The sequence below is a fragment of the Cebus imitator genome, unplaced genomic scaffold (genome assembly GCF_001604975.1).
Source record: "Cebus imitator isolate Cc_AM_T3 unplaced genomic scaffold, Cebus_imitator-1.0 Scaffold66, whole genome shotgun sequence".
Lineage (NCBI taxonomy): Eukaryota > Metazoa > Chordata > Mammalia > Primates > Cebidae > Cebus > Cebus imitator.
Window position 1 is genome coordinate 5,057,939 of NW_016107381.1, and position 25,521 is coordinate 5,083,459.

The 25,521-nt window shown below is 45.8% G+C and overlaps 1 protein-coding gene across 3 annotated transcripts; it reads left to right on the forward strand.

Moving 5' to 3' along the window:
- The first annotated feature begins 303 nt into the window (after nt 1-303).
- On the forward strand, nt 304-24,690 carry LMO2 (LIM domain only 2). 3 transcript variants are annotated; one of them, XM_017530542.2, is made up of 5 exons: nt 304-367; nt 12,503-12,798; nt 12,922-13,141; nt 17,836-18,051; nt 23,695-24,690. In XM_017530542.2, exons 2-5 carry the CDS (start codon nt 12,792-12,794, stop codon nt 23,912-23,914), a joined length of 663 nt encoding a protein of 220 aa, XP_017386031.1. In that variant the 5' UTR covers nt 304-367; nt 12,503-12,791; the 3' UTR covers nt 23,915-24,690. The 3 variants fall into 3 exon arrangements, with proteins under 3 accessions (XP_017386031.1, XP_017386035.1, XP_037595186.1); XM_017530546.1 differs by lacking the exon at nt 304-367 and adding an exon at nt 11,916-12,115 and having other exon boundaries at nt 12,503-12,665; XM_037739258.1 differs by lacking the exon at nt 304-367 and adding an exon at nt 12,015-12,115.
- Nucleotides 24,691-25,521: the final 831 nt, after the last annotated feature.

The following is a 25,521-nucleotide window of genomic DNA, read 5'->3' on the forward strand; positions in this document are numbered from 1 at the left end:
GAAGAAGAAGAAGAAGAAAAAAAAAAAACGTTGGCAGGAAGCAGCCTCTTCAACCAGCAAAGAAACCGTTAGAATCCATCCCTGAGCCCTGATGCCGAAGTTCCGCCTGCCCCGCCCGCCACACTATCAAGGACACCCGCCTGCTATAAGAAAGCCCCGGGGGTCCTTTTCCCTAGTTTATCAAGGACCTGTGGAAACATTTCTCTAACTGAAGATAAGAATTCTTTTTTTTATTCTCTTTTTTCTCCTTTCTCCTTCTAGCTCTCTAAATCAGAGGGTTCCTCTCATTTTCTTTCAGTAACAACCACTCTGAAAAGAAGATATTTTTCAACCTGGACTTGAAGTAACTAGTGGAGAGGCAGGTAAGGTGAGTTTAATTAATTCATTTGTTCATTCATTCCTTCCTTCCACAAATAATTATTGCATGCTTACTGCATGCCAGAAACTGGGCTAAGAAGGCTCTTGGATTTAATCCTGGGCAGAATGAGCTTGCAGTCTTTGGGGAAGCCAGACTGCATTTAACAATGACAAAATGTAGAACTATAAATTGTGATCTGAACTTGGAGTGAAAGCATGCATATCTGAGCTAAGAGAGAGTGTGTATGATAATTTTTTAGACGTGGCTCTTGCCCTCCAAGTGGGGGGTTTTCAGGGTTAAAAAGATGCCTCGGGGCCCAGAAGACTCACTGACATTCCATGCCATCCCAGGTCACACTTGCTTGACCCGTGTGAAGGTGAGGGTGGAAATGACTTATTGGAGTGATAGAGAGGCTAGCATAAACCTGCCAAGACCTCCTTCAAGATTTGGTTCATTTTGCAAAAGTTACCAGATAAAAGGTATTTCCAGATGGAGGGCCATGCAGGAAATACAAACGGAATATTGGTTAATAGCTCTTCCTTTGCGAGATATGACCCAAGGTGGCCTTCTGCAATGTGATGGGAAGCACTGTAGCCTGAAGGCATGAGAGGAGTCAGCAGGCCCACAGCAGCCCCAGAGCCTTTGGAAAGGAGCTCTGGCCTGAGCAGGTATTCAAGATGCTCTGAGACCCGCCCCCCTTCCACCACCACCACCCCAAATGGAGCTGGGACCTGCTACACTCTAACTATTGGATTCTCAGAGAAAAGGGTAGTTGTCTAGAAGAAAGTTGAGTTCCTGAATGCTGTGGCTTTGCATAATAACAAACTGTACCCTTGTTTTTTGTTCTTGGAGCCAAGTGGGCTTCTGCAAAAATGTTTATCCAGAAGTCAGGGATGCGCACTGTTCAAAAAGGCCTAAGTGGGAAGGCATTGCTTTTGGGTGAACTGAAGAATGTCTTGGAGCCATGAGACTGGCTTCACCATAACACTGGGGTTGTCACATGGGTCCACAGATGAACCTGAGAGGATTGCGAGCTCCTTAGAACAACAGATATAATTCTGCAAGTAGAAGCAGAGATGTACCTAGGGAATGGTCTTTAACTTTTGTCAGATTATTTTGGGGAGATGGGGGTTAAATAGACATAAAATGTAACATTTAATCACTCCCAGGTATACAGTGCAGTGACATTAAGCACATATTGTTGTGTGATCATCACAACTATCTAGCTCTAGAACTTTTTAATCTTTTCCAACTGAAATGTTGTACCCATTAAACAATAACGATCCGCTCCCTCTAGCTCCTGGCAACCACCATTCGACTTTCTGCCTCTATGAATTTGTTTACTCTTAAGTACTTCACAAAAGTAGAATTATATAGTCTTTGTCCTCTTGGGACTGGCTTATATCACTTAATGTCTTCAAGTTTCATTCATGGTGTAGCTTGTGTCAGAATTTCCTTCCTCTTTAAGGTGGAATAATATACGTATATAGGTACACACATATATATGTATATGATATATAGTATATACATATATATTATATATAATGTGTATATATATGAGTATGTATATATCACTTGAAAAATCCATCTGTTGATAGACACTTGTTTGCTTCCATCTTTTGACTATTGTGAATAATACTGCTGTGAACAGGAGTGTACAAATATTTGTTTGAGTTGCTGTTTTCAATCGTTTTGGGTGTATGTCCGGAATGGAATTGCTAGATCACATAGTAATTCTGCTTTTAATTTTTTGAGGAAGTGCTATACTGTTTTCAGTAATGGCTGCACCATTTTACATTCCCACCAGCAATGTACAAGTGCTACAAACCCTCCAGATCCTCACCAATACTTGTTAGCACTTGTGCGTCCGCCATCCTAATGGGTATGAAGTAGCACCTCACTGTGGTTTTGATTTGCATCTCTAATGACTAATGATGTAGAACATGTTTTCATGTGCTTATTGGTCATTTGTATGCCTTCTTTGGAGAAATGGATATTCAAGTTCTTTGTCCATTTTGAAACTGGATTGTTTAAATCCAGGCAGAGCCTGTCTCACTCTGTCACCCAGGCTGGAGGCGCGATCTTGGCTCTGTTGCCCAGGCAGTGGCTCGATCTCAGCTCTCTGCAACCTCTGCCTCCCTTCCTGGGCTCAAGTGATTCTCCTGCCTCAGCCTCCTGAGTATCTACAATTACAGACACACATTATCATGCCCCGCCAATTTTTTTTTTTTTTTTTTTTTTTTTTAGAGACGGGGGTTTCACCCTGTTGGCCAGGCTGGTCTCAAACTCCTGACCTCAGGCGATCCACCCACCTTGGCCTCCCAAAGTGCTGGGATTACAGGCATGAGCCACAGTGCCCAGCCTGTGTATTCTAGATCTTAATCTCTTATCAGGTATATGATTTGTAAATATATCCTTTCATTCTGTGAGTTGCCCTTTCACTCAGTTGATGGTGTCTTTTGATGCATCAAAGTTTTAAATTTTGATGTAGTCCAATTTTGTTGCCTGTGTCTTTAGTGTCATATCCAAGAAATCTTGCTAAATCCAGTGTCATGAAGCTTTTCTCCTATGTTGTCTTCTAAGACTTTTATAGTTTTAGTTCCCAGGTATTTAAAAGGTCTGTGGCAATGCATGGACTACCTTCAATAATGATTCTGGGTAGGTCTTCCTCACCAATGCAACGACACTCAGGGCTTTGTAAATATCAGTGTGAATCTAGGAATTGGGCAATTGATAACATGGATATGGTATTTGAAGGCTTCAATTCAAAAGGAATTATTAAGTATCTCCAAATTTATATCAGTATCCTGGGAGCTAGTGAAGATGAAAGCCATGGTCTCTCTTCTCTAAGGACTTAAGGCAAGGTGCTGCAGGCACACACATGAAGTTATTGCATTGCAAGGCAGAATCTAATGAGGCACCTAGCTAGGCACTAGGACCAAGAGCTATAAGAACTCAGAAAGGGATCACCACCATGAGCTTCCGGGGACAGAGAAACCTTCAGGGTAAAAATATAGCTTGATCTGGGTCCACACTGGGCAGTATTTGGAGAAGCAGAGAAGACCGGAGAGGATTTTGTACTAACTGCAATAATCATTGCCATTTACTGAGCACCTACTATATTCCAAGCACTGTGCTCTACCCACTGCATACATTATCTCAATGGCTACCCCTAACCCTATATTTGTCATTGTCTCTATTTTATCATTGCAAGCACTGAAGCTCAGAGATTTTCCTAAGATGACCCAGATAGTAAGTTGTAAAGCAGAAACTGGAAGCCATGTTTATTTATCTCAAAGCCTCCACTCTTAATCACTCTACTATTCTAGTACCAAAGCTGCTCTTACAGAGAAAGCAGACATCCCCAACAGAGAGAAAAGAATAAGACAGTGCACTGAAATGGGTACAAGAGGGTATCTAAGATCAGAGAAGTGAGCAGGCTGGATGGGAATGTTCTGGGTCCAGGACTGTGGGATGTAAAGCTGGATCAATGGAATGAGCAGGATTACAGGGTGCCTTTAGTGGAAGCATGGGAAATTTGGTCTTGACCTGCTAGAATGACAGAATCACACATAGAACTTCAGCTCTAACCTTCCACCAGTCTGCCGCTTTTCTCTACAAAATGAGAAAATTGAGGTCTTCAGAGGTTAAGCGACTTGTGGATGGTCATAGACGATAGAGAACACTGCAAATTTTCACGCATGGTGTTGACAGGGAAGAAAACAGTATTCCAGATCAGTTAGTCTGGCAGTAAAACACATGAGGGGCGACTGAAGGGAAGCAGTGAAACTGGCAAAAAAAAAAAAAAACAAAAAAAACAAAAAAAACAAAAAACCAAGCAGCTCTTTCTCTGTTTTTTTTTTGTTGTTTGGTTTTGTTTGTTTGTTTTGCCAAAGGACACCTCCCTCAACAATGGGCATATCTAGGGAGCATCATAGATGAGATTCCAGCTCTATTCCTTCTTGCTGAGGTTTGTCGCTTAAGTATCTGGAGACAGGTTGGATGCAGTGGCTGATGCCTGTAATCCCAGCACTTTGGGAGGCTGAGGAGGGTGGATCACCTGACTTCAGGAGTTCAAGACCAGCCTGACCAATATGGTGAAACCCTGTCGCTACTGAAAATACAAAAATTAGCCAGGTATGGTGGTGTGTATCTGTAATCCCAGCTAGTCAGGGGGCTGAGACAGGAGGATCACTTGAACCCAGGAGGCGGAGGTTGCAGTGAGCCGAGATGGCGCCACTGCATTCCAGCCTGGGTAACAGAGCGAGACACCATCTCAAACAAACAAAAAAGAATCTGGAAACAGGTTGTAGGGGCAAGTGCTATCAGAAAGGTCAGAATCACCTTCCCCTGCCAGGCTCAGTGCCCTCCGATGGCATAAATGCCGGAAGACACAGCTTCTAAGACACTTCCTCCCCCAGGCAAGGATGTTGACCCTACCTTGCTTGAACTAAGCCCTTGTAGGGCAGAACTTCAGTTATCTATCTATGTCCAGCCAAGAAAACCCTGCCCTGATTGACTATTGTCCTCTGAGGTTCTCTTTGCTTAATTAATTCTAATAATAGCTGCCATCCGTTGAGCACTTATTCCATGTTGATCACTGGGCTCAGCATTTGGCATGCGTGATCTCATTTTATTCTTACAGCCCTGTAATGAAGATATTCTTATCCCTGTTTTGCACATGATGAAATTGAGGCTCAGGATTGTTAAATAATTTGCCTAAAACCATGTAGTTAAAGGAGCCAAGACTCAAACACAAGCCTTTCTCTCTCCAAAGCCTTTGTTTTTACTCATGTGATTGACTGCATTCTACACTTTAGTCCTTGTAGAGGGTAGAGGTTCTGCAGTGGAGGGTCAGGCTTTAAAGAATTGAGAGTCAGGCCTTGTTGATTCCAGACACCACCTGTATCTCTGTTTCTGGGAGCCAGAAGCCTGATCTCTTTCCCAAACCAAACTCTTGGGTCCAAATATAAATGGTATCTGGATCCTTGTTCTTATCCTAGTAATGATGCTCAAGAAAAACAAAGGAGCTTCAAGTTCCTTCTTCACTTTCACCTGGAGGGCATCATGCAGGCATGCTTTGGCCAAGGAGAGTGGTGCCGCCATTTGTACAGTCATTCTTTCCATGGATATTTATCGAGGGCCAGCCACACGTTAGACACATTCTCGGTGCTGAAGACACAACTGGGAACAAGTCAGAGAGTTCCCATCCTCACAGTGCTTACATTCTAGCTGGGAGGAAAGGCCAAAACAAAACACACACCAAAACCCTGCAAGTGCCTCTGTAGTAAAGGGCAAGTAGTGATGATGCTGGGAAGAGAAACAAAGCAGGGTAACGGGGATGGAGAGTGAGGAGGAGCAGGAGTTGATAAAGCCCTTCTGAAGATGAAATATTCTAACAGAGACCTGAATGAAGTTCATGGGAGCCATGGAGTGATCCAGGGGAAAGGCACTGCAAGCAGAGAAAAGGGCAAGTGCAAAAGTCGTCCTGTAGGAGTCACCTTGGTTTGTTTTAAGGACGAAAAAGAAGGCCAGTGTGCTTCAAGCCGACAGAGTGAGGGGCATGCTGGAGAAAAGGACAGGGGAGCCGTAGAGGCCAGATAATAGGGCCTTCCAGGCCACAGTGAGTTTGGATCTCAAATATGCTTTGCCGGGGTCCCAGGCACTGCGGCGTGTCACTCAGGTGTGGTACCTCTGCGTAGCTACAGAGAGGAGAGAGACTGCATAAATAAAGAGCACAAAGACAGCTCGGCGAGTCAGTTCACCTGGCTCTGACTCCTACCTTGAAGTGGCAAAGAAAGTCCAGGGTTTGGTACCCACGAGAGAAAGTGGGGGAAGGTTTGACAGTGGCCTGGGCAGAAGAAGGACTTGTTGACTCTGGATGTCTCATTTGCTTGTCCATCAAAGGGTTTGAATTATCAGTGGGTGCTCAAACTTTTTTTTTTTTTTTTTTGAGATGGAGTTTCACTCTTGTCACCCAAGCTGAAACGGAATGGCTTGATCTCAGCCCACTGCAACCTCCGCCTCTCGGGTTCTAGTGATTTTCCTGCCTCAGCCTCCAAAGTAGCTGAGATTACAGGCACTGGCCGCCTTGCCTGGCTATTTTTTATATTTTTAGTAGATATGGGGTTTCACCATGTTGTCCAGATTGGTCTCGAACTCCTGACCTCAGGCGATCCACCTGCCTCGGCCTTCCAAAGTGTTGGGATTACAGGTGTGTGCCACCACGCCGGTGGCTCAAACATTTTAAAGTTAGAATCTCTTTCTATAAGCAAACTCTTCCATAGAAGCAAAGGATATTTATACATGTCCTATTGAATATGTGCCACTTTACTCTCCGACCACCTGATCTGCTTTATTTCACAGAATCCTTCGAACAGCTCCAGGAGACAGGTACTCTGAATAGTCTCACTTTACAGATATGAAAGCTAAAATGCAGCGAGTTTGGGTGACATGCTCAAGGTCAATGAACTCAGAACTGCTACAGTGGGAGCAGGGGTGGGTGAAGCCCACTAGGGAGGTGCTTTCAAACTCCTATTGCTCCAAGGAGCAAGCTAGGAAATCCCATTTCTCAGGCCCCTTCCACTAGGACATATTATGAGCTTAACTCTGCTAAGACCTCATGAAGAATGGGGACATTTGGGGGCAGGTCCTTCAGAGCTTTGCTTTGCCTCTTTTATTAATTGTAAATGGTGGTTTGGAAGGTGTTGGAAGGGGGAAAATCCGATGAAGAAACTCAGGGATGTGGCTAAAGCAGTCAGTGTAACAGAGAAGCAATGGAGCTGTCAGCAGCCTACCCAGGCCCCAAAATGGGCACTGTCCTGCATTTCTTTTTTTTTTTTTAAATGTGAATGTAGTTTATTCAAAAACCTCATAACTACAATAACATATATAGATTATTTACAAAGGGAAATACAACTAATAATGATTAAAAATAAAGAACATCATATAGAATGAAGTCAACTGCATTCATTATAGATTTATAATCTCTAAAAATACATTACTCCAAATTTATCTTTATTCCTTTGGATGCATTAATCTTGAATTATGCCATTTTTAAAACATATAACGGGTGTTCTTTTATTTATTTTATTAAATGCTATTTTTAGAAAACTAAAATGCTGCATTTAAAGATACAGATGTTAAAAATGCTATAACAGAACCAAAGACAAAAACCACGTGATTATCTCAATTGATGCAGAGAAGGCCTTTGACAAAATTCAACAGCCCTTTATGCTAAAAACCCTCAATAAACTAGGTATTGACGGAACGTATCTCAAAATAATAAAAGCTATTTGTGACAAACCAACAGCCAATATCATACTGAACGGGCAAAAACTGGAAGCATTCCCTTTGAAATCTGGCAGTAGACAAGGATGCCCTCTCTCACCATTCCTATTCAATATAGTACTGGAAGTTCTAGCCAGAGCAATCAGGCAAGAAAAAAAAATAAAGGGTATTCAATTAGGAAAGGAGGAAGTCAAATTGTCTCTATTTGCAGATGACATGATTGTATATCTAGAAGACCCCATCATCTCAGCCCAAAATCCCTTGAAACTGATAAGCAACTTCAGCAAAGTCTCAGGATAAAAAATCAATGTGCAAAAATCACAAGCATTCCTATACACCAATAACAGACATAAAGAGAGCCAAATCAAGAACGAACTGCCATTCACAATTGCTACAAACAGTCCTGCGTTTCTGGCCTGAGGCCTGCCGAGGTCTTAGATGAACTTCAGCTCTTTTTACAGCTCCCCAGTCTCAGCACTCTTTGGCGGATGTCCTGATTGGTTGGGAGATTGTTACTTCCTAATACAGTGGCGATTACTTCTGAAAGATGGGGTAATACCAACAGCTATCATTTCTGACCACTTACCGTGCACCATCACTGTGCAAAGGATTTTTATACATATCCTATTGAATCCTCTCAAAACTCCTGTGTGGCAAGCAGGCACCCCAGCCGCATGATCCTAGTTCTGGCCCTGCTGACTTTACGATTGCCTCCATCCTGCATTTGACAGGTACAGAAACAGGTTCAGAGAGGTGAGGTAAATTCCCCCAGATTACACAGCTAGCAAACAGCTGAGCTTCTGCGCTCATTCTAAGGTTCAGTTGACATGGATTTGTAAAAAGATGTATTTTAGGCTCTTTACTATATAGAAAACCTCATTTATCTATCACTAAGGTTACTAATAGTCCTAACATTCTGTGAAAACTTATCAGCTGGTCCTTAAATGTTCTGAAATGAGTCTGAGCGTGAGATGCCTGTGACAACTGAAGAGTTGAAAAATTCTGCATGGGAGCTGAAACCCTATTAAGACGGATCTTGATTTTTGTTCCTGAATGCCACAATCAGAAACAAAATGTCATGTTTTTGTATATGAATGTCACAAGTGACAAAGCATATGCTGCAACTTTGCTTCTAATGGTTGAAAAAAAAAAGAGAGGTACATTACCATAATGTTGGGATTTTCTCAATGATATTTGCATTTTCATTTCTATCAGAAGTCCATTTTAGCAAAGGAATGTAGCCTTAGTCACTTGAAACTGCCCTACCCTAGAAAATAATTGTAAATGTAATAAACAAAAAGAATAGAAAATGCCCACGGTTGGTGAGGGTGGGGAGATTCATCTGGGGTCAGAGTCATCATGTAGATTGATTTATTCTTCTTCTAGCATTCTTTTTCAGGAAGGAAAACTTGAAAATTTTCTAGACTTTAGGATATTTAAGATTTCCAAGGAGTTGGGGGAAAGGGAAAAGGAATTAAATTTCAGTTCCACTGGCAGGGATCAAATAGAGATTTCCTCTACTCTGAAAGAACCATTTTACATATTGCAATCACCTCATAGTTCTGAGTCTCTCTTCTGCATAAGGCATGTACAAGTTGTTTTGGGAGGATACAATAAGGTCATAATTGCCTTAAAATTATTCATAATAAAAACACATTTTGAGACTTGATTCTAAATGTTAAACTTAAATTTGAGCGATTTAATTGCCCGTTGAATAGGAATGAAATCCCACCGGTAGGCAGTTATTTCTTACAACCACTGTGTGTGAAATTGAAATCTTAAGATACCATTTCAAATATTCACCTTCTCTAAGGAAGTTCTCCCCAAAGAGTTGTGAAAGATAAGACACTGACCCAAAGTCATATGCAGTAATCTCTTTTTCCTTACACACTCAGGTCAAAGTAGAAGCATATTATTTAAAAGAAACTTTATGCCCTGAAGTTGGCTGTTCTGAGGTTACCTCTTGGAAGGCAAGAATATATTTATTTTAACAACTGACTTGAGCCCCATGCAAAACTGTAACAAGGAAAGTAGTAATTTATCAGATTAAATAAAAACAAGCAGATGCAAACAGATCACTTACCAGGATAATGAACATTCAAATGGAAAATGTTTACATGTTTTATTTAGGAGAAGAAGGAGATGAGGGGAAGGGATCCTGTTTCCTGCTTTTAAAAAACAGGAAATAGTTTATAAATTTGGGTGGGCAATTCTTATCTTAAACCCTCATTTCACCTTTAAATTTAATTTCAAGCTCTTTTAAAATTATCTTAATGATGCCCTTTGCTGTAACTATAGCAGCTGCCATTTATGAGTGCTTACTATATACCAGTTGCTTTTCATGCAAGCAACCTCATATCTGTTATTAGCCTAAGGCCATTACAAATCTACGTGCCACCCTTTTGTGCGTTAATTCATATCATCCCCACAACAGCTTATGCAATAGGTTCTGTCATCTCCATTTTACAGATGAGGATACTGGAAATTTATTGACTGATTGGAGACGGAGTCTTACTCTGTCACCCAGGCTGAAGTGAAGTGGCACAATCTCGGCTCACTGCAACCTCCGCTTCCTGGGTTCAAGCGATTCCCCTGCCTCAGCCTCCGGAGTAGCTGGGATTAAAGGCACACACCACCACAGCCAGCTAATTTTTGTATTTTTAGTAGAGATGGGGTTTCCCCACGTTGTCCAGCCTGGTCACAAACTCCTGACCTCAAGTGATCCACCCACCTTGGCCTTTCACCGTGCTGGGATTACAGGATACTGGGAGTTTAAATTACTGCTGGGAGCCCAGGTTCAGGTTCATTCACACAGGTGGTCAGAGGTGGGTTCAAATCCAGGTACTCTGACTCCAGAACCACCACCACATATTGACTCCTCAGATTAAATAGTTTTCCTAGGCCATGCTAGCTGATAAGAGGCTAAATCAAACCCAGGCAGCTGGGTCCCAAAATTCCAGCATTTAGCCACCACATTGACTGTTTACAAGTAGGTGAATCGTTCATCACAACGTATGTTGTATGTTTATTTTCATTTCTGATAGAAATGAAAGTAGTGTGGTAGGTGGCATATTTATCACATAGTTTAGGCTTGTCTAACATTTCTAGGAATTTTCTTTTTTAAATTAAAAATAAGGGTCTATCAGGAAAAAACGTGGTTTTTGTTTTTGTTTTTTGAGACAGGGTCTTACTCTGACCCCCAGACTGGAGTGTGGTGGTGCAATCATGGCTCACTGCAGCCTCGACCTTCTGGGCTCAAGCAATCCTAGTACCTCAGGCTCCTGAGGAGTAGCTAGGACTTCAGGCAAGCACCACCACGCCCAGCTAATTATTTTTATTTTCAATAGAAATGGGGTCTCACTGTGTTGCTCAGGCTAGCGTGGGCCTACCAAAGTGCTGTGATTACAGGCATGAGACACTGAACACAACCAAAAAAAAAAAAAAAGTCTTTTTGTATACTGAAGACTCTGCTTGGACAAAAATGTGCTCTTAAGGCTTCTTTTCACACACACGCACACGCACACGCACACACACACACAGCTTTTAATTATAGTCATTAGAGACCCAAGCCTTGGGACACAGGGACAGAAAATGACAAGAGCATGCAGGCAGTAGTAAACGCTGGTTATACTTGTAACAAGTCCATGAAGCCTTGGCTCTGAACAGGGAAAATGAAGCATGCAGGGATTCACTTCTGACTTCAACTACCACCTTTCAGGGTGGGCTCAGCCAGGCCCGTGGTGCCATCTTTAAAATGGGAACAAAATACGTATGCCTATGATCCAGACTGATCATATAAAACCGTGGATCCTGAAAGTACTTGGCAGTTCCCTCCTTGCAAGACTTAATGACTGGCATCACACCCAAATAGGCCTGAATGCAGATATTTTCAAGGATCTCTGAGGCCCAAGAGAGCCAAAGTTTTTCTCCATGGAAGGGCAGACTACTAGCCTGCACCCCTTCCCCTCTGCTTCCTGCCTCTTTCTAAAAGGAGGCTGGAGTGTGGTGGGGAAGCCTGAACCCCCAAATCAAGTCCCCTTCTTTATGCCTGACCCAGGGCAAAATAATCTCCCCAATACTGTTCCTGACCATTGGAAAAGCACTTTCTTTGGTCGGGGTCTCACTCTTGTCACCCAGGCACTGGCAGTTTACATGGGGGGCAGTTTAACCGCATTCGGACAGATGCTGAGGGAGGCCATTCCGCCACGAGCCGACTGAGAGGATCCCCGGCCCCGCGTGGTCCCTCCCCGCCACCCTCCCTCTGGGATTAGCTGCCCTGGCTCTGCTCAGGCGTCCCCAGCAGTCCCGGCCCGAACAGCCCCATCGCCTCTGCAGAGCACGGCCGCAGCCTGGAGCCCGCCGCCCGCAGAGCTGCGCCGTCCGGGACAGCCCGGTGCACCGGGTCCGTGGACCTGGGACCTCGAACCCGGGACGGACGCAAAAGCCACTCGGAACACTTGCATTTCTGTAGGTGCTTATTTCTCATTCTTGTCTTTTCTTGGTTGATCGAACTGTTCGTGGGTTACTTTCTGCCTCAGTTAAACTAAAAGGGAAAGGCGGAAGAGGAGAAGCTCTGAAGAATGATTTAGGGGCTGCCCAGCCTCCTCTCCAAGGAGAGGTGTTCTCCGAGCGGCTTTCCCCGTCCCCGACACTGGCCCCTTTAAGAAACCAAGTCAGTCCTGATGCTGCTGTTTGTATTGCTAATCCCCAGGAGCCCAATTAAAAAAAAAAAAAAAAAAAAAAAAAAAAAAAAAAAAAAAAAAAAAAAGGGGGAGGAAAAAAGGGGAGGTGGGGGGACCGGGCAGCTGTCTCTTTAAATGTGATTTCCTTCTATTGTATTTGAATCGTGATCAGGAAAAAGGAAATGAAACCAGAGACAGAGGGAAGCTGAGCGAAAATAGACCTTCCCGAGAGAGGAGGAAGCCCGGGGAGAGACGCACAGTCCCCTCCTCGTCCCCAGGCCGCCGCCCCCTCTCTGCCCTCTGCGGCGAGCTGCGTGCGGAGACCCGGGCCGAAGGTGCGAGGGGCTCGGGGCGGCCGGGCGGGCGCGCACCATCCCCGCGGGCGGCGCGCAGCCGGTGATAGCGCGCCAGAGGGACCGGGCGGCGGCGGCGGCGGCAGCGGCGGCGGCGGCGGGACCGGGATGGAAGGTTAAGTCCTGAGCGGCAGCAGCAGCTGCAGCCTTCCGGGGCCAGGCTGCGCGCCCCGGCCCCCGCCTTGGCCGCGGCGCGCCTGCAGCCCGGTGATTCGCTCTCTCTCTTTGGCGTTTGAAGGGAGCGCGGTGACTGTCCTTGAGCGCGGAGGGGCGAGCTCGCCGCCGGAGCGCCAGAGCAAGCGGAGGCGCAGGAGCGGCGGCGCCCGAGCACCCGAGGGGGTCCGAGCCCCAGCAGCCGGCCAGCCCCGCGCGACAAAGGGAGCGCCCCCGCCGCCCGGCACGCCGCCTCCCTCCCCAATGTCCTCGGCCATCGAAAGGAAGAGCCTGGACCCTTCAGAGTAAGTGCGGCGCCCCTGCCCCTGCCACCCCCGGTGTCCACGGCCTCGAGTCCCGGGGTGGCGGGGGGGACCCGGGCGGCCGCCCGAGGGGGCTCCAGGTGCGCGCCCGCGGCGTGCCCTTGGCCCCCTGTGCCGAGCGCGGGGCTCCCCCCTTCCTCTCGGGTGACTCCGGGGGCGCTGGGAGAGGGTCTGGGAGCCAGGCGGCAGGGCGAGGGGTCGGCCCGGCGCCTCTGCGGGCCCCTCCAGGCTACCGGGACGCTCCCCAAAGCCACCGCGGGCCAGAAAGTTTGCACGGGAGCAGGCACCAGGAAAGCCCGGAGGCGCGCAGGTGCACTCGGAAGAGCGTTCGGGCGTCACTGCTCCCTTCTCCCCTCTCGCTCCGTCTCGTCCCTTTCTCTTTGTCCATTTGGTCTTGGAAAGGGGAACATTCCAAGTGGAGGCCTCCGGGGTCCCCAACGGCCGCCTTCCCAGTACGCAGATGGAGCCGCTGCCAACAGCGCGGGTACCGGGCGGGTGAGGGGTCCGACCGACCACCTCGGAGCTGGCTCTGGGCCTCCAGGGATTTCTAGAGCAGCGAAATCCGGAGTAAATCTGAGTACGCGTACCCCTCCTTGGGGTCCACCGATGGGGCCTGTGAACCTCGAAAGTTAGTGCACCATTTTGCGTGTAGGTTAATTCTTCTGGGGAGCAGAGTCTCATAGTTTTTAGCACAGTCTCAAAAGGGTTTGGGGTCAGGTAACCAGGGATCTAATGAGCATTGGCCGCATCTGTTTTCTGAGCCTCGTATCGGTTTGGAATGTTTCTCTATCACTGACCCATTCTTTAGTGTTAACATGGGGAGCAGGGGGTGTTTAAGATATTATTTTCCTGTCAACGCAAATGCCATTTTAAGAGTCATTGGCTGTCTGGTTTTGAGAATTTTTATTCCTTTGAAGTCCCCATCTAAGCCTTTGAAGAGATTTGTTACACAAGACCAAAGGAGCTGGTTAATGACTTGTCCATTTGTGCTTTTAAGAGACATTTGTTTTGTTTTGTCTTTTCCTGCTTTAAAAGAATTGTGCCTTCCTGCTTGAAATACCGCACGCACACACACATTCGCATGCACACACACACACACACACACACACACACCCTTCAATTTCGGCTATAGTGTTTATTTACCTGGGTTTTACCCTCAGTTACCAGCATAAAAGCTCAGCATGTTCTCATAAAACACAGGAAGTACCACCATCCAATGGGAATATAAACATCACTATTCAGTCTTGAAGGTTAAGACATCAGTTCTATAATGAGCCAGATTTGTTGTAGCAAAAACCCCCACTTCCTTCAACAAATTCTCAGATGAAAAATAACATTCCTTTTTAAAAGTACGTTTATGCAAACAATGGGTTTAAAGGGTGGTTTGATCACGTCTTTAAATAAACTTAACAATTACAACTGAGCTCTGAGTTTCAGAGACTGGGCAAGATCATAGTAACACAATAAGGGAGTGAATTGGATGAATTGGTGCCTAATGCCTTTTTGATCAGTAGAATTCAGTCACTAATCCTTTCAGTAGGAGATAAATCTGAAGGTTTCAGTTCCCTGAAGGAAGTTTGCTTCTTTCAAAGTTTGTGCTTTCTCACTGAGGTTATAAAACTGAAACATCCTAACTTCCTAACACCACAGGTATCTACTGCTGGAGGCTCACCAGCTCTTTCCTTCACTTCACTATTTGCCCAATGAAAACAGGTTCTAATCAAAAAGGGACAAGCTGGTTGAGAAATTGCTGCAGTGCATTCTCCCCACTCCCTTACAAATTGTTATGAAATTATCCCAGAAATCCAGGCTGAAGTGATACTCAGGTGTAATATTCAAGATAGGTTCTGGGAGAATATAAAATATTAATTTGAGGGTGAATCAATCTCAGTCATTGTCTTGGATTGTCCACAAAGTATAATGTGATATTTTCATTAATTAATTATGGAAAGACAGAGCCAATATCTTACACTTTACTTCTCCATCTCATCTTAGGCCATCACCGTAACTCTTTACTTTACATTCCTCCTGTGGTCCAGTATCCTACTAGATTCTTCATTGTGTACTTCCTCAAAGCCAGCTTGGGTCATTGTAATCAGCATCTCCAAATTACAGATGGAGACTTGCCTAGCTATATGCAAATGAAACATTTGGACAGAAAGCCAGCCAGAATTCATGAACACAGAGATTCCCTTGCTATGCCATTGCTGGCCCCCGCTGCCTCCCGTGAGTAACAAGAGCAGTTCATTTGAATTCCAGGCAGTTTTGCACCAGCTAAGGGTAAATTCTCCTCTTTCACAGTCCTTTGGCAGCATCCAATGTGGTCAAGGTTCCATGAGTGGTTTGGAAAGCGCAGAGTAAGACCATGGGCTGTGGAAAGAGAAGAGATGCAATTCCCAGATGATACACATGAAAAAGCCAGGGTATTAGTTATTAGAAGGGAGAATGGTAGTCCTTATATACAATCTGTAGAAACGAGGGAAAGAAGGCAAGCCTTCAGTGAATTCTTAAAACTGCAGTCCTGATTTTTTTTGAGCTAAGGTCTCACTGTGTTGTCTTGCCTAGAGGGCAGTGCCCACTGCAGCCTCATCCTCCTGGGTTCAGGTGATCCTCCCACCTCAGCCTCCTGGGTAGCTGGGATTACAGGCTCATGCCACCAAGCTTGGGCAATTTTTTATACTTTTTGTAGAATCAGGGTTTTGCCGTGTTGCCCAGGCTGGCCTCAAACTCCTGGGCTCAAGTGATCCTCCTGCCTTGGCCTCCCAAAGTGCTGGGATTACAAGTGTGAACCTCTGTGCCTGGCCATTTTTTCCCCCCAGATAAACTAGCGTGAGCTTTACATTTACTTGTTCCAAAGATGATAATCTCATGAAGTGCAGTTACACTGTATCTACAAAGTGTGGACATGGCTTTGGCACTCCTAAATATTTGTAGTGAACACTTCATACTTTGCATGACAGAATCACCTTAAGTTGTCAGAGTATTATAGACATTGAGCCACCTGAGTCTCCTGTCCCCAAATATAATGGCTGCTGGGCTTTTTGGACACAGACCAATTAGGACACAAGGTCATCTGGTAAATTAGTGCCGGTTAGAAATAGGAGACATGGGCCGGGCCCTGTGGCTCACACCTGTAATCCCAGCATTTTGGGAGGCCAAGGCAGGTAGATCACGAGTTCAAGAGTTTGAGACCAGTCTGGACAACATAACGAAACCTCATCTCTACTAAAAATACAAAAATTAGCTGGGTGTGGTAGCAGGCACCTGTAACCCCAGCTACTCAGGAGGTTGAGGCAGGAGAATCTCTTGAACCCCGGGAGTGGAGGCTGCAGTAAGCTGAGATCCTGCCACCTGCACTCCAGCCCGGGCGACAAGAGCAAAACTCAAGGAAATAAAGAAAGAGAGAGAGAGAGAGAGGGAGGGAGGGAGGAAGCAAGGAAGGAGAGAGACATGGATTTATACCTGCAGTGTATCCAGGAAGAAAGTCCTTTACAGTTTGAAGAAGGTCCATTTTTGAAACACAATAGATTTTTAAGAAATAGATTTGTGTTTAAGTAAGGTTCCATAGAACACTTGCTAATTATTACAAATAAATAAGTTTTTCCCATGTCCCATTTGGGGGACACTAGAATCATTCCTTCCACTCCTTCATTTTCTTTTGGCAAAGTTATTGATTTTTAAATGTAAAAGAGTATTGAGATTCCAGTGAAGCCAAGTAGGCAGGAGATACTGTGCATGGCATGTTAACGAAGGAACGCAAGCCACAGCCTACTAACAGCTACTGGATTGAGATGTCACTGTCTGTTTAACTGCCTTCTACTCTCTCTGAAATAATCATTGCCCCTCTTCATTTTCTTCCTTAAATCAACTTCATCCAAATCAGTTTTACTATTATAAAAATGTTCAGGTGAGGAAAGACAGGCCTATTTGATGTTCTTCATAAATGTAACAACGGCCTCACAGTCTGGGATTTTCCTCCAAGAATTCCTTCAGTGGAAAGAATGGAAAATGGAATCTCTGTAAAAAAATTAAAAATTAGGAGAATTCCTATTACATTCTGAAGGAATTTTTAATTTGGCAAGAGAAAGCAACCTAAAATAAGTTTTGGTCTCATTCTTCTTTCTTCCTCACCTCTGCTTTTGTGCGATTGGAAGGGCTGGAGGGGGCATGGAAATTTATTAAACAGGGGATTTGCAGATTCTTAGCACTCTGGGTCATCCCCTGCCCTGGTGATGAGTGACTCTTTTAGTCCAGAGTGCCTCCTCTGAGGTTAGGCAGTGCCCTTGGGTCCGGGATATAGGAGGAGAAAAACGAGGGAGCTCTGTGAAGATAGAGAGGGAAGGTCAGCGGGGGGAGTGAGAAAGAGCAGGAGACCAGAGGTGCCCAGGTGGTGCTGGGCATGGGCTGGGCACAGTGCCACCTGTAGTTGCCTTTGATGCCTCTTGGTGCCCTGCGTTTACTTCTTAGAGATCTAGGGCGTCAGGCCTAGCCCTCTCCCGTCTTAACCCAGAGTGGGCTGGGTCTCTGCAGTCAGTCTGGCCAAGGGATATATCGTACTGTCCCTTCTCCCTTAGGTCACCAACAGGCAGTCAGATGAGATGCGTAAACTGATCTCGGCCTCTCGGTGCTGGTCTCCCTCTGGTGAGGTTGTCCCTGATGCTTGGCCTTCTCTCCAGGGAACCAGTGGATGAGGTGTTGCAGATCCCCCCGTCCCTGCTGACATGCGGCGGCTGCCAGCAGAACATTGGGGACCGCTACTTCCTGAAGGCCATCGACCAGTACTGGCACGAGGACTGCCTGAGCTGTGACCTCTGTGGCTGCCGGCTGGGCGAGGTGGGGCGGCGCCTCTACTACAAACTGGGCCGGAAGCTCTGCCGGAGAGACTATCTCAGGTACCCTCCCTGGCACCCCTCTACGGCCCTCGGGAGGGAGGCCGGGTGGTCATGGACATCTGCAGTCTGTGCGTGTTGCCCTGACCCTGCTCCAGGCTCAGACACCACCTGTACAGTGAGCTCAGGCTGCAGAGGCTGAGTCTCAGCTCCCGTGCTGAGAAGCAGTGAGCATTTCTTCCTGTTTGAGAATCATGTTCTCAGGGTTATGTTCCTATGTGGTAAAATACTAATATCTTTAAAGGCAAGAGAATTGTACACACAAAATTCAGAAGAGTGGTTCCCTCGGGGAGTGGAAGAGGCCAGAGGATAGGGCTGAGGAGGAGTATGCACAGAGGATCATAGGAACTGGGGGTGTTTCTGTTTATAAGTTTGGAGGTGGGCTCTGAGGAGCTCATTTGAATGCGTCAGAACACACACACACACACACACACACACGACAAATATTCTTTTGTATGACTCCGGTATTACATGATGAGAAATTTAAAAATAGAAAGTGTATGGAGCTCCAAGCCTTGACTCATAGCAGGAAGGCAGTCTTCAAAGGACAGAAGGGCAAAGACCCTGCAGGCAGTTGGAGGTTCGCGTTCTAACACCGTTGCTTCCCAGCTTGCTGGCCTTGGGCAAGTGACTTAACCTCCCTAAGCCTCAATTTCCTCATCTGTAAGCTGGGGATGATAATACCACCTAGTTCTACAGACATGGGGAGGATTTGATGAAATAGTGCAGATAAACGACTTGGCTTGGTATGGATCAAATAGGCGTTAGCTGCTCTTATAACTTATCCTCATGACATAATCATTATTTTCCAATCTAATGAGCAAAGGGATGGAAGAATGGAAGGGTAAAATAGGAACTCGACAATGTCAAGCAAGACAGGAGCTGAGGGCCTGGAGCAGTGGCTCACGCCTGTAATCTCAGCATTTTGGGAGGCCGAGGTGGGTGGATCAGGAGATTGAGACCATCATGGCTAACATGGTGAAACCCCATCTCTACTAAAAATACAAAAAGTTACCCAGGTGTGGTGGCACGCACCTGTAATCCCAGCTACTTGGGAGGCTGAAGCAGTAGAATCACTTGAACCTGGGAAGCGGAGGTTGCAGTGAGCTGAGATTGCGCCACTGCACTCCAGCCTGGGCCACAGAGCAAGACTCTCTCAAAAAAAAAAAAAAAAAAGTCAGGAGCTGCAGACATCTCCCATGCTCTGGGCCATCCTATTGGCCATCCGAATTTTCCAGCACTCTGTGAATGCCTTTGCCTAGAATGTATTAGCATTTCTAGTTTCTTATGAGCTGCTGTGAAGATAACTCTCTCTGTGCCCTGCTGTGAAGGTAACTCTCTCTGTGCCCTCTACTGTCAGATCTGCTGAGCAGTGTAGCTGTCAGTATGTCTTCGTCTTCCTGGAGCAGAGGGCCTGTGAAGGATGCTTCCCTGATACATCAGAACCATCCAACCCATGGAAGCTTGTTGAGACCTTAGCGCCCTTGGCTACTGGGCCAGCTTTTCCTCCCAAACCTGCCCTCAGAGCATTTTACGAAACAGAAACAGAAACCAAACCAAACCAAAAAACTGCAGGTAGTTTCACAGTGAAGGAAGCTTATTCATTTACCTGAAAACTGATGGAATAAGATTTTCCCCTTCTTGAATTCCCAGATAAAGTCCTTGCAGATATGGTGGTTCCAAGACAGTAAGTAGTGTTTTTCAATGATCATACTTATAATTGTGGTCAGTTTTCTTTGTTTTTAAGTCACAAAAAATAGAACTGGGATAAATACAAACCTGGTTTTGCTCACTCCCAGTTTGCCAAGTCAGTGAGAAGGCAGACGAGGCGGATAAATGATTCCCATCGGACCCTTGATTCCATCCTTGTCAAATCATTTGAATCTTATTAAATGAAGTGCAGATAGAGTAAGGTCAGAAGAGCCCGGCTTCTCCCTATCTCTACCATTTTATATAACACTCAGGAATAAAACCAGTGCCGCCTGGGCTTGTTAATCCTTTTTATTTTCAAAAAGGAGAGGAAAAAAAAAGCAGTCTGGAAGAACCCAATGTTAATTAACTTATGTCTTGGTGACATGAAATAATTCTCCTCCTGCCATATTCCTAGGCAACATGTTAATTACCTCTGCGTTAGTGCAGGCATTTCCAGCCATCCTTTAATATTTATATTATTGTTATGAAAATGTGCAGCAGAGAGCTTAAGATGGGACACCTCTTGACAGAGGAGAAAAATTGTCTTTTGCTTCAGGGATGGTCCTTTAGCCATGGTCTTGTTAACTTGGATTCTTAGTATATCTGGCAGGAGCTATTTTATTTTATTTTATTTTGAGACGGAGTTTTGCTCTTGTTGCCCAGGCTGGAGTGCAATGGTGTAATCTCGGCTCACTGAAACCTCCGCCTCCCTGGTTCAAGTGATTCTTCTACCACAGTCTTCCTAGTAGCTGGGATTACAGGCACCTGCCACCACACCCAGCTAATCTTTTTGTATTTTTAGTAGAGATGAGATTTCTCCATGTTGGTCAGGCTGGTCTCAAACTCCCGACCTCAGGTGATCTGGCAGGAGCTTTTAACAAGGCAAGTTGGAAGAGTGGCTGAACAGACCCTCTGATGGGGTTGAGTTCTTCACCCCTAGGATAATTTGTCCCCTTGAGGATTTCCAATGGCTGAGTGGCATGTTACAGTTCTTTTCAGACATTTAGCTTCAAATATTCATGAGGCCCCCGTGCAGAACCTCAACTCTGCCGCTGTATTCTATTGTTGGGAACCCCAGAGCAGCTGTTCGTGTCTGTGCTGAGCCAGATCTCCTTGGATCCCTTTTCACCAGTTTGTGTGCTGGGAGTGGCGGGCTGGTGGTGATGGCAGTGGTTTTGCTTCTAACAGCCAGCACCTGCATCTGTTAGAGCTAGAAGTATGTGTGCCCCGACTAGACCCCCAGCGGACCTTAACCAATGACAGACGTGGTGGGAGTACCAAGCCCTGCAGCCTTGCCTGAAGCCAGGCATAACTTATATTCCAGGGTCCCTCCCCTCCGAGGGACTCTGCCTGAGGTTGCAACTTGGCCTGGCTTCCTTCCCTTCCCTTCAGCCTCCCCTGCTGCCTTCCAGGTTTTTCCTGAGAATGCATTATTCATAAATCACTTGCACATAAATCCTTGCCTCGGGGGCCGCTTCTGGGATATCCAGCCTAAGATACCAATTCTTGGTGCCAGAAGTTAATGCTCAAGTTAGGTGTTGAGTCCTGGTTGATTTTTTACTCATATTAGAATCTCAGCATCCCAGAGCTGGAAGGGGCTGCAGGGGGCTACTCTCTCAGTTCCCTTGCTTTACAGCTTAAGTCACAGAAGCCTGTACAGGAGTTGCCATTTGCTCAGGTCACCTGGCCAATTAGAGGTGGTGCTGGGACCTGAACTTGTCTCCCACATACTCATCCTTTGTCCTTCCCTTCATTAGCTGCCTAATGTGGATTGTAATTTACCCCCTGACTTCCCTGTAATAAGCTCCCTCCGTCCGTAAGGATCACACACCCCAGGCAGTTGGATTCATTCCATGCACACTGTTTCCTCAGTCGTTCATCCTTGCTCAGGCCCAAACTTAACTTACTGAACAGTCAGGAAACCAGAACTGTCTTTCCACTCCGTGACCTCCAATGTGGCGGTCACCTGCAGCTCCACCATCTGCTACGTTGGGATAAAATGTTCTCCCCAAGTAATGAGTTTGCTCCCAGGCAGTGCTTTGAAAACACTTGGAGATCTTCAAATGGGAAGCAGGATTCAGAGGAAGATTAGCTGGCCCTGGACCGAACAATGAGCTCTCTATTCACAGACCACCTCTTCTCAATTCCATTAATTTTGCCCAAATATTACAAAATGTGTCAACCACCCTACATCCCCTACAACCTCTCAGAACGTAGCAACTGATTCTCTGATATCCTGAAATCAATCAGAACTTCCAATAAGAACAAGCATTCACCTGAAACTGTCCTAAAGGTTTTATGTAGAAACCACCTGCTAATATGCTAAGTTTTCAGCCATGAGTGAAAATTGCTTCCTGCAGCAAGACTGGTGCAGCTGGGAATACACCCAAGATGTGTTAAAACCTAACCGTCGTTGGTGTAGCCCTTGTCCATGGGTGCCCTGACATGCGTCGTTTGGTCATTCTAACAGCTGAGTGGGGTAGAGCCAATGGTGGCCCATTTCACTGAGGCTCCGAGAAATCAGAGGCCTCCATAGAGTCACTCAGGGCTGGTCTGGGACATTGAAGCTGGGTCTTCTCTGCTTCCAGTACTTGTGTTACTGTACTTTTGCTGTTGATTCTCAAACTTTAGCCTGCATTCAGTCCTCTGGAAGTGCCCATTAACACAGACTACTGGGTGCCCTCCCCAGGGGGTCTCGGTTGGGTGGGGAGGGAGGAGGGCTGAGAATTTGTATTTCTTTTTTTTTTCTTCTTTCTTTTTTTTTTTTTTTTGAGTCGGGGTCTGGCTCTGTGGCCCAGGCTGGAATGCAGTGGCATGATATCAGCTCACTGCAACCTCCACCTCCCAGGCTAAAGCCATCCTCCCACCTCAGCCTCCCAAGTATGAATAGCTGTGACTACAGGCAGGCACCACCTGTAATTTTTGGATTTTTTTGTAGCGACAGAGTTTTGCTATGTTGCCCAGGCTGGTCTCGAACTTGTGAGCTCAAGTGATCGCCTGCCTCGGCCTCCCAAAGGGCTGGGATTACAGGTGTGAGCCACTGGGGCCGGCCTGAGAATTTATATTTCTAACCTGTTCACAGGCAGTGTGGATGCTGCTGGTCCCAGGACCAAAGCTTTGAGAACCATGTACTGAACCCTGCCATGTTCTGTCTCCCCCTTGACACTGAATACTGCCTGAAATAAGTAACTGATGAACAGGCTTGGGAGAATCTTGATTTAAATGTCAGAAAAGAAGTTTCCCTTTTGACTCATGCCAGTGGGGCAGCAAGGACCATGAATTAAGATCTTCCATTCATGGTGGAGAGCTGCTGTTTGTCCTCCGTATCTCAGAGGCACGATGAGCTGCAGCACATGATTTCTGTGGAACTCCCCATCTCCCAGCAGCTGGGGCCCCAGTGAATAATCAGGGGGAGATGTGCTTTGCAGCTTATGGAGATATTCAAGGCCAGCTCTCCCCAGGGGTAGCATCAGCAGCTGTTGACATTATAGAGTTTGGGAGCCTCAGAAGAATGCCCATTTTATTGCAGTCCTGGTCAGTATCCTCTCAAAGGGGCCCCTCGGGTCTCACTCCAGCTGCTCTTCTGAAATGAGGGTTCCCCTGGGAGGGGACAGGTAAGACTTGCCTAACTCCTTATCGTAGATCACATCAGCTGAGAGTCTTCCCCACAGAGGAGGAGCCAGGGGGCAGCCTAGCAGAATGGGGAACGGTTGCTGCAAATAGGGCGAGGGCTCAAAAAAGGGAGGAATTTTGCCAGATCCAAATGCCAGTTTCATCAGGGTTTCCTCTGCCTGCTGGGAAAGACTGCACTAGCCGGCCTTCCTTCTGGATCCGACCTTTCCCGGCTTCCTGACATCTGAAAGTCCGGCCTCCTTTCTGGGGCTCATCCCCGAGCCCTGCCTTCCAGGATTGTCCCTTTCACTGTCTTCTTAGCTTTTCTTTCTTTTGCCCCAGGCTTTTTGGGCAAGACGGTCTCTGTGCATCCTGTGACAAGCGGATTCGTGCCTATGAGATGACGATGCGGGTGAAAGACAAAGTATATCACCTGGAATGTTTCAAATGTGCTGCCTGTCAGAAGCACTTCTGTGTAGGTGACAGATACCTCCTCATCAACTCCGACATAGTGTGCGAACAGGATATCTATGAGTGGACTAAGATCAATGGGATGATATAGGCGCGAGTCCCCCCGGGCATCTTTGGGGAGGTGTTCACTGGAGACACCGTCTCCATGGTATCTTCACTCATAGGCACTTTGGGGGTTTGAGGGTGGGGTGAGGGATTTCTTAGGGGATGGTAGACCCTTACTGGGTACCAAGACATAGCATCCAAGTGGCATAATGCAAGGGCTGACACTTCAAGGTGACAGAAGGACCAGCCCTGAGGGAGAACTTACGGCCACAGCCCAGCCATAGTAACTGACATGATTAGCAGAAGAAAGGAGCATTTAGGGGCACGCAGGCGCTGTGCTATCATGATGGTTTCATATCTACAGATAGGGAGTTGTTGTGTAAAGACTTGTGACTTTGATGCTTGCAGACTAGAGACGTGCAATTGATTTCTTTCCTTCCTGGCTTGTGTAACACCCCTGTTTCAATCACCGTCCTCCGCACGAGGGAAGGACAGAGAGGAGAGCGACCATTCTTTTTTTTCTGGGCCACCTTCCCAAGGCCTTAAGCTTTGGACCCAAGGAAAACCGCATGAAGACACATTTTGGTTGAGAATGGAAACCACAACTTTTAACCAATGATTTAAAGCAATGTGGATGAATTACTGTTTTTAGACACCTTCATTTTGAGGTGGGGAGTTCCACAGATTGTTTCTATACAGATATAAATCTTAAAAAAAAAGTTGTTCAACTATTTTATTATCCTAGATTATATCAAAGTATTTGTCGTGTGTAGAAAAAAAAAAAACCAGCTCTGCAGACTTAATAAAAATGACAGACTGAAATGCAGTGTTGTTTATTTGCTTACGACTTATAATTTGGGATGGCGGGGAAATGGTCTGCGTTTTCTATTGTAAAAGAGAAGCAAATATGCAATTTACTCTTAGGTCAAATACAAACTTCTATGTGTTGCAAGGGTTTGTATGAGGCAGGCACATTTCTATATTACTGGCAATTATATAACAGGTCATCATGTAGCTCAGAGGGATGTAGAATAATTAAATTGTTATTGTAAAATATGCATTTCACTTCAGCATTGTATGAAGGGAGTGGAAGGCAAGATCATTGCCTTTGGGAAACTTGTAACCTAGAAAGGACACAAATACATAAAGCAGATTCCCTTTGGGAGAGAAGGTAATTACCTAGTTTGAAATGTGGCAAAGATGCTGAGCTTGACACTTCGATTTTCCACGACGGGTGTCTCAGGGTGTTTTATGACAAGTGGTTAAGAGGACCTTTACTTTGAGGATTTAGAGCAGGCACCTTGGTTTGTGTATTTGCCTTGACCTGAGTCAGGCCGCCCCCATGAACTGACACAGAGCGCCACCTGCTGGCCATCACCTCAAAGTGTTCTAGCCCAGGAGGGTCTCAATGAAGGACAAACCTAGAGGAAGATGTTTTTCAATGATTTCCTTAGAGTACTGCTAGATGCAAGAAGTCTAAATGCGTTTAGTTATTAAAACATAAGAAACATGCAGTTAAGGGTATAGTTAACTATAAGATTCCTGTAAGATCTTCCTAAGGTTTGTGATCTTTTTTATTTTTAATTTTTTTAAATCCCAGGACAGAGAGACAAATGACTTTTTTTTCTTCGGAGGAGAAATAATGAAGTGATG

Excerpts from the sequence above, each read along its gene's own strand:
- LMO2 (XM_017530542.2), top strand. Across the intron at positions 13,142-17,835 it reads AAGAGCCTGGACCCTTCAGA|GGAACCAGTGGATGAGGTGT; the intron begins GTAAGTGCGGCG and ends CCTTCTCTCCAG. Across the intron at positions 18,052-23,694 it reads TGCCGGAGAGACTATCTCAG|GCTTTTTGGGCAAGACGGTC; the intron begins GTACCCTCCCTG and ends CTTTTGCCCCAG.